This window comes from Sitophilus oryzae, unplaced genomic scaffold, assembly GCF_002938485.1.
Source record: "Sitophilus oryzae breed Bouriz unplaced genomic scaffold, Soryzae_2.0 scaffold_1614_pilon_pilon, whole genome shotgun sequence".
In the NCBI taxonomy this organism is placed as follows: Eukaryota; Metazoa; Arthropoda; class Insecta; order Coleoptera; family Curculionidae; genus Sitophilus; species Sitophilus oryzae.
The window spans coordinates 3,512,022-3,520,562 of NW_022146297.1; the positions used below are offsets into that span (position 1 = coordinate 3,512,022).

General features: G+C 35.0%; 1 protein-coding gene across 1 annotated transcript in view; it reads left to right on the top strand.

Moving 5' to 3' along the window:
- Positions 1-926: 926 nt before the first annotated feature.
- The window catches only part of LOC115880110 (ventral anterior homeobox 1-like), a 38,182-nt gene continuing 30,567 nt past the window's right edge, over positions 927-8,541 (top strand). The window contains exons 1-3 of the mRNA XM_030897236.1: positions 927-992; positions 3,856-4,148; positions 5,452-5,622. Coding sequence (XP_030753096.1) covers positions 3,911-4,148; positions 5,452-5,622 — 409 coding nt within the window. The 5' untranslated portion in view covers positions 927-992; positions 3,856-3,910. The remainder of the gene's footprint in view (positions 993-3,855; positions 4,149-5,451; positions 5,623-8,541) is intronic.

An 8,541-nucleotide genomic window follows, 5' to 3' on the forward strand; every position in this document is an offset into this window, starting at 1 on the left:
ATTTTTTTACTCAGTAGTTTTATACAGATACGGACGGAAAGTTATTACTCTTCAAACCAGTTAAAAAATAAGTTGGTAGCGCTCTTTACAAGTAGGAGTCATATTGACATCAAAATCAAATTTCTCATGTCAAAAAACTCCGAGACACCAATTTTCAACCAAATATTGACGTTACTTCAGAAATTATTTGGAAAAAATCGAAATAAAAATAAAACTTCTACACCATGTATCTCCGAAACTAAGCATTTTAGGACATACATTTATATGAACTTTTTTACTTATTTTTATCTGGAGAATATGCCGTCAAAGTTTCCGGAATACAATTCTGACCACCCTGTACATACAAACTTCTAATTCAACCTTAGCCAGAAACACCCTTTACACATAATAGATAGATATGTATACTTGTAATTAGCAAAACGACTTAGCCCTAACCTCATCCCTCGTTCTCGTGCACAACCCCCAAACATTCCTAATTATAATCTCCAACTCTATTTAAGCGCCAGATTTAAACTATCCATACAGCCGCCGGGCCCGAGCAGCCATAATGAGTTTATTCAACCTCATTTAACCCGGAAATATGGTTACCCAGAACATTCCGGCTAGATAAAGCGAATAATACAGCCGTAAGCGACCCACCCGGATCGGGTAACAAAGGATGAGCAGCGGGGGTGTGTCCTGACTATCGTCCCACCCCCGCTGCGGTCGGAGCGCGGCCGGGGGCAGGGTAAAACGATGCCACCACCGCTAAATGATGATGGTACAAAACAAGAGCGTTTTCTGTCGGTAATGTTATTAGACGAGATAAGGGAGTCTTTTTAAAAAGTTCTATGGCTCTATTTGTGCTAATTCAGTGCGAAGAGATTGGTTCCGGTGGGCGGTAGCGTGTCCAGATCACGATTAGTTTGGATCGGTAGATTCTCTCGGTGACATTGGTTGTAGGTGAATGGTGAACTTGTTTTGTTTTGTGCGATTTGGTGAAATTGTTGTAGGTAAGTTTTAATTTTTATACGGACTTAATGCAGGTTGATAATAATTTATTGAACAAAGTATTTTTTTATGAATATAGATCCGTTTTATTAGCTGAACCAAAGTATATTATAGAGTTTTGATACTCTTTGGTTAAAGTAAATAATTATTGTCCCTGCTATCTGTGATATCCATGACTACTACAATAGAAATATAAAAAGTCCAGAAGTGCATTAAAACGTACAAAATACAGGGTGAGTCTTAAAAAAGATTGCTTGAAATATACTACCCTTAAAAATATTTGCACATATTTAAAGCTCAACCTCTATAACAAAATTTGACAAATCATAATTCGAATAAAATTTTAAGGGCAAAAGTTACTGTAAGTGCGACATTGTGCCTATGGGTTATCACTTGAATATTTAAAAAAAACATGTGCGCCACTGACTTTTTCTCTTGTTAGCATAGTTGTTAGCCATTTAATGCCGATTAAAAGTTATCTCTTGATATTTTGTTGATTTCAATCTCCTTGATGAGATAAACAGAATTTCATCAAAAACTATGAAAGAAAGTTCTTATAGGTAAACATGGGTGTGGAAATGTTTAGTTTTAAAGATAGAGGGATGGTTAAAACTTAAAAAAATACGTTTTTTGTAATTATCTTAAATACCATTATTTTTTCTTGAATTTGCTGTGGGCAGCATTGAAGATCAGTGTTATAAATTTTAATAAAATTTTACTATAAAATATATTAAATAAATAATTTATTAATTTTATTTCTATTTTATTAATTGTGGTTTATTAAAATTGCATTTATATCATCAAGTAGATCAAAATTGACAAAATATCCAGATACAACGTTTAATCGGCACTAAACGACCTATATAATTTTGCTTCAATCAGGAGAAAAAAGAGTCAGTGGCGTACATGTTTTTTTTAGATAAAATATTTTAGTGATTTATGCACGACCCTGGTAACTCTGTCGACACTTTTTACTACCAAAAAATGTAACACTTATAGTAACTTTTATCCTCAAAATTTCATTCGAGTCGCTAAAGGCACTTGGAAGAAAATTATAATAAATAGAAAAAAAATAAGACTTTAACCCCCTGTAGATACCAAACAAAGCAGAATCGGACCTATGCTGATATAAAAATAAATCTTATTTTTACTCAAGAAATCTCTCCACGAGTATTTTAATACAAGTAAATAATTTTGTAGGTCAATGCTATATCTAAACATAATACACGAAAAACCCTTTTTACTTTTCACAAAGGAATAACCTCCTAGAAGAATGTAGAATGAGTGGGAGGGTGGTTAATCACTGCGACCTTACAGATCTATTCTGTTCAAAATCAGTTGTACCTAAGTTTATGGCACGAATAGTTGTCGTCTCGGCGCATTCAGTGATAAGGTGTTCTGGTGTTTCCCCATTTTCTCCACACAATCTGCATTCGCCGTTTTTTCTTACCGTCAATCTACTGAGGTGTTCATTGAGGAGACAGTGTTCTGTTAAAAATCCCGTGACAATCCGAAGATTGTTTTTACTTCAATCGAGGTAAGTCTTTGATTTTTCTTGGTCTTAAGTCACTTTGTCGTCCGTTGGAGGATTTCCATTCCAGGTTACGGATGTCTTTAAGTTGGTCTCCGCTTCGAAAGCAGAACGGTTCCGATCCAGTTAATGGAGTGTTCACTCCTTTTCTAGCTAGATCACTTGCTTTCTCATTACCTTCTATACCTTGGTGAGCTGGCACCCAGAGTAGGAGGATTTGGTGTTCTTTGTCTAATTTGTTCAGCTTCTCTATGCATTCTTTGACCAACTTCGAATGGATTGATACTGAGTTGATGACTATCAGATCAGATGGCTATCAGACAATGATGACTATCAGATCAGATGACTATTGCTTGTTTCTGATAGTTCCTATCTAAGATAAGTTGTACGCATCTTTCGATAGCGTAGTTCTGGGCCCAAATACTCCGATTCCTGTCCTTGCCTGTAGGATGCTACGGTAGGCATTTATACATTCCGTACATGTATACGGCACCTAGCAATCTCATTGGTCAGATTTGAATTTTAAACCAATTAAACTCCGAGTGCCATATGCGAGTATGGAATGTAAAACAGTGCCATTATGCACTTACGGAATGTACCTTAGACATTACTGTTAACGCTTTCTTATAGAGCATTCCAACCAAAACCAAACCAACACCACCAAATAGCAAACCTAACCAACGCAATCAACCCCACCAAATAACCATCTTAACCAACGCAACTAACTCCACCAAATAATCAATCTAACCCCACCAAAAAGGGTGAAACCAACGCAATCCGTATTTTAATCGCTATTAAATATTTACAGCTTTTTTTAAAAAATAAAAACAGTTGTAAAAAAAATAAAAAAGGTATGGTCCGGCGTGAGATTTGAACCACGGACCTCTCGTTCACGAAACGATGGCCTCAGTCACAGAGCCACAGCTACTTTTGCAAGATTAGCTATAGCCAGGCGTTATTTTCTGCTGCAAGCATAATTACCAGGTACATTCCGTAAGTGCTCATCAACATTCCATACTCGCGTATGGCACTCGGAGTTTAATTGGTTTAAAATTCAAATCTGATTAATGGGATTGTGCTAGGTGCCGAATACATGTACGGAATGTATAAATGCCTACGGTAGGTGCCCATTGGTTTGGAGTATTTAGTTCTCGACCCAAATACTCCGATTCCTGTCCTTGCAGTAACCTCCTAATTTTTTGCACTTATTTATTTATAATCTGTATGTTATCTAAGAGCTAACTTAAAATTCTTATTTTGATATTTTCTGCGGATTTTTAATTTTTACTTATTTTCAGGGTATTAAAACTGTAAGTTCTAATTTCTAATTCCAGGTTATAATGTAAGACAAACGAGCTTTAATCATTCGTCTTGCCCAATACGAAGTAAATGTATGATATGCTCCACCATTATAACTATTCCAACACGCTGAACAGATTCTTGTCCGGTTACCATCACCAGCTCGACGATCCCAATGGAAATGACCATGAAAATCCTCTTTCGGGACTTTGCGACGATTCGACAGCAGAAGAAGAACCGAGATGTACCAGCAACTCTTCAGCTACAAGCAAGTCCTTCACGATAGCAGCGATTTTGGGACTGAACAACAATGAAAATAGTAATTTGTGTAAGTATTTTATACAGCTAAAACGGATTTTCTAGCAGTTAAACCTAAAATCTGGCGTCGAAATATTAACGATTCCTTCATAATCTTGTATGAAGAACAGATAGAGAGTTGGATTCCTTTCTCAGTTATCACTCAAAATTACTCTAGCATATTTACTATTGAGAAAGGGAAATACTAACATCTTCACGTCAGCAAATAAAATGCTGTCAAGTTCATTATTCGTTCTGTAATACTGAATCAGCCACACCGTTTCGGTCAGACTGACAGGTGAGAACCCGCCTTACAAAAAACCATAGATAGAAAAACACGAAAATTTAAAGAGGCCGCTTTTATTTGAAACAATATAATTATATTCTAATAGCTAGCTAGCATAAAAGCGTTGGTTAAAAGAATTGAGAAGATACGAAAAATCTTGGGAAGATACGCATAATGTGTGAATTCGTGACAAGGCTCATTTGATTTCCCCTAACGTCTTAAGTGTTGTAGGGTAGAGCCACCACTCATTCTGCGGCCAACGCATAAAACACTAATTTCCTCTAATTCGGCCAGCGAAGGCATATTAAAGACAGTGTTGAACTAAAAGCGACAATGTTGCCATATTAAAATGTGTAATATCTTTAGATGAAAAATCAGCGTTTATGTATTGAAAATTTATTCGTGTTAAACATAGAATAAACATTAAAAATATATTTTTTATAGGTACTGAATATATGATCGAAAACAGTCGTTTAGTTGGCTTGGAAATCAGAATTATTGACATTTACCATATTTTACATATGAAATAACAGCGATCTTCATTTCCAAACCAACTTTGTCGCCGTTCTTTGTTTTATCATATAATATTGTTTTAAATTATATATAAATTCCGTATCATTAACGTACTGTACCCAAAATCCTTAAATCTACGGATTAATTGGTAGTTCTTGCTACACTGTATCCAGCAACCATCCACTCTATCGAGTGAACGCAGAACCGCGGTACAGTATTTTTTATCCGCTGCGCTGTAAACAACCGGCGCGCAACGGCGCAGACCTAAACTAAATCTCGTACACCCTGACGGTGGGCCAGCTACATCTCGGACACCTTTTGTGCCACGAAATCGCCCATAAGGTTGCGCATCTTCTTATTTCTTCAATCAACGATAAAAATACCAAGAGCTTGGAATTTTTTTCTAAAATATAAACAATGTAATACTATATTAGAAGAACGATTGGTAATTTTATTTGAATTTCTTTTGAAACGTAATTAAATACACCTGTATTAAAAAGTAGAATATAGTTGAATTATTCTCATTTTATTGCAGGTAGCTCCTCAACAGATCTCAACGTTGTAAATTTAAGTGTACATCAAGGCAATCCTGATCGCCCGTTTGTGTCAAATAGACTTCAATTATCAGTGAATCAGCATAACTCCTTCGTCCCGTCAAGCCACTATCCAGTGTCTGGACATGGAATACCTTCATCAAAAGCTAGCAGTAAGTTTTTAGTAATCTTAATGACGAATAACATTAATTTTAAGTCCCCCTAAAAATCGATAGATTTTCTTTTTATTTTTATTTCTTGTATGCAAATATTTTTACTGGAAAGTTTTTAAGATAAGATTAAAATTGTGCTTTTGAACTGAGATGGTCTTGGTTTTCAAGATAGTGATAAAAGTGTTAATGTTTTTGAAAATGCTATTATAGTATTTTAAAATTCAATATTTGATGAGAATATCCGACTGAAAACCCTATGCTAAAATTGAGCAAATTCAAAAGGCCAAGAAGCACTATGGAGAATCTTTGTCTTCATATCTCCGAGAGGTACTTAGGTACCCAATATGCATTTGTTCTGCGCTGCCACGTTGTAAGATGAAATATAGTTACCGGGTCCCGCAGACCGCGCATTAACGGTTAGCACATTTACAGTGCCTTCTATGTGACACCGATTGCTCGTTTCTACCAGTTAGGAATTGCACTGCAGCAAAATGCACTCCAATCCCTATCGGGCAAGGCGATCACGTGTGCCTTAAAGCTGAGTACATATACGTACAGTGCAAAAAGAGTATATGAAAATACGTTTCTGTTTTTCAATCTAGAAGTTTTTCTAAACGTAGACACGTAAAAAAACTTTTTGCGGAAGTGTACCATTTTCATTTATTGATAACATATTGTAAAATATAGCAAGACTAGCGTGTAGCCGTATCCGCGACTTTGTTCGCGTCGAATTAATCATTTGTAATGGTGATGATAAAGCAAAGCAAGAATTTCCATTAACATACAAACTGGATAAAATTTTCTCACATTTATGTCAGCATGAGAAAAAACAACATGGCGATATTATTATATAACTTGGTAATATTTGAGGGGTAGTTTCATCTCGTTGGAATTTGACCTCGAATTTGACTGTCGAAAAATCCGCTTTTTACGTCAAGCAGTTTAAGCAGAATCGTGGTTAATCAATTACCCAACTTTTTGGAACTCCCTGTATAATTTTTTAAAACAATTCAAAATATGTAAAAAAACAAAATAAATTATGCGTGTCCAAGCGTTTTTGGTTTGGTTTGGGGCGTTTTTCACCCTCTTGGAATTTGAGATTCGAGAAACCCCTCCTTATCGAACCTCTACACCCCACAGTTAATCCTTTTGCCAAAAATCAGCTTTAAGCGTCAAGCAGTTTAAGCAGAATCGTGATTACTCAATGGTCATATTTTATGAAACACCCTGTATAAATTTTTAAAAAATCTTAAAATATGTATAACAACGAAATAAAATATACTTGTTTAAGAGTTTTTCCGAAAAACTCACCGGTTTTTAAATAAAAAATATTCTAATATTTAAAGGGTGGTTTCACCCCCTTATAATTCGAGTATCGAAAAATCTCTTCTTATCGAAAATCTACACCCTAAAGGCAATCCGTTTTCCAAAAATCAGCTTTTTACGTCAAGCGCTTTAAGCAGGATCGTGATTAATCAATGACAAGATTTTTCGAAACACCCTGTATACATATTTAAAAAATTTTATAATATGTAAAAAAACAAAATAAAATATACTTGTTTAAGCGTATTTTCGGAAACTTGACCGTTTCAATAAAAATTATTGTAATATTGAGGGGTGGTTTCAACCTCTTGAAACTGGAATTTCGAAAAATAGGATTTTATACAGGGTGGTCCGAACTGTATTCCGGAAACTTCGGCAACATATTTTACTGATAAAAATAAGTAAAAAAGTTCATATAAATGTAGGTATGTCCTAAAATGTTTAGTTTCGGAGATACAGGGTGTAGAAGTTTCATTTTTATTTCGATTTTTTCCAAATAATTTATGAAGTAACATCAATATTTGGATGAAAATTGGTGTTTGGGAGTTTTTTGACATGAGAAATTTGATTTTAATGTCAAAATGGCTCCTATTTGTAGGAGGCGCCACCTACATGTATTTTAACTGTTTGGAGAGTAATAATTTTTTGTCCGTACCTGTATAAAACTACTGAGTGAAAAAATAGACATTTCCGTGATTTTTTACGTAAAAAATGTCTCTTGGTAAAAATCATGTCAAAAAACTCCCAGACACCAATTTTCGTCCAAATATTGACGTTATTTCAGAAATTATTTGGAAAAAATTGAGATAAAAATAAAACTTCTACACCCTGTATCTCCGAAATTAAGCATTTTACGACGTACATTTATAAGAACTTTTTTACTTATTTTTATATGCAGAATATGTTGCCGAAGTTTCAGGAATACAGTTCGGACCACCCTGTATATTAGTATAGATTTGAAAAGTACTCGGCAATTGGAATTCGTAAACACACGCGTTTTAGCTTACCGCGTGTTTTGATTGTTTTGGTTAGGTATGTTTTAGTTTGGTTTTGTTTCGTTTTTGTTTATTTTCGTTTCTTTTTCGGTACGGTATTAACTACAGTCTAAATTACAGTATCTACTAGGTTAAGTTCATACCTACACAAGAAAAGTGTTTTTCCACGTTTAGCAAGGTTTCCTGCGGCGCACTTCGGCACCTTTTTCGTTCCGCCCGATGAGGGATTGGCGTGCACTTTGATCCAGTGTAATTCCTAACTGGTAGAGACGAGCAATCGGTGTCATATAGGAGGCATTGCAAATGTGCTAACGGTTAAAGGTTAAGCTTATTGTGGTAGATATGCGTCCTTCTGTTATAAATGAAATGGTGCTCGCAGGTTTAGGACCAGGAATTAAACAACGTTTTATTTAAAAAATTGCTGAAGTTTCGACGTGTATTTTTGTAGCTTTTATTAGCGGAAAATAGCCTTGATAAAGACGAAAATACACGTTGAAACGTTGATAATTTTTGAAATAAAAGGTTGTTTAATTCCTGATCGTAAACCAGCAAATTCCATTTCATTAAGCTTATCGTTGAATAAAAATGCATTTTAAATCTG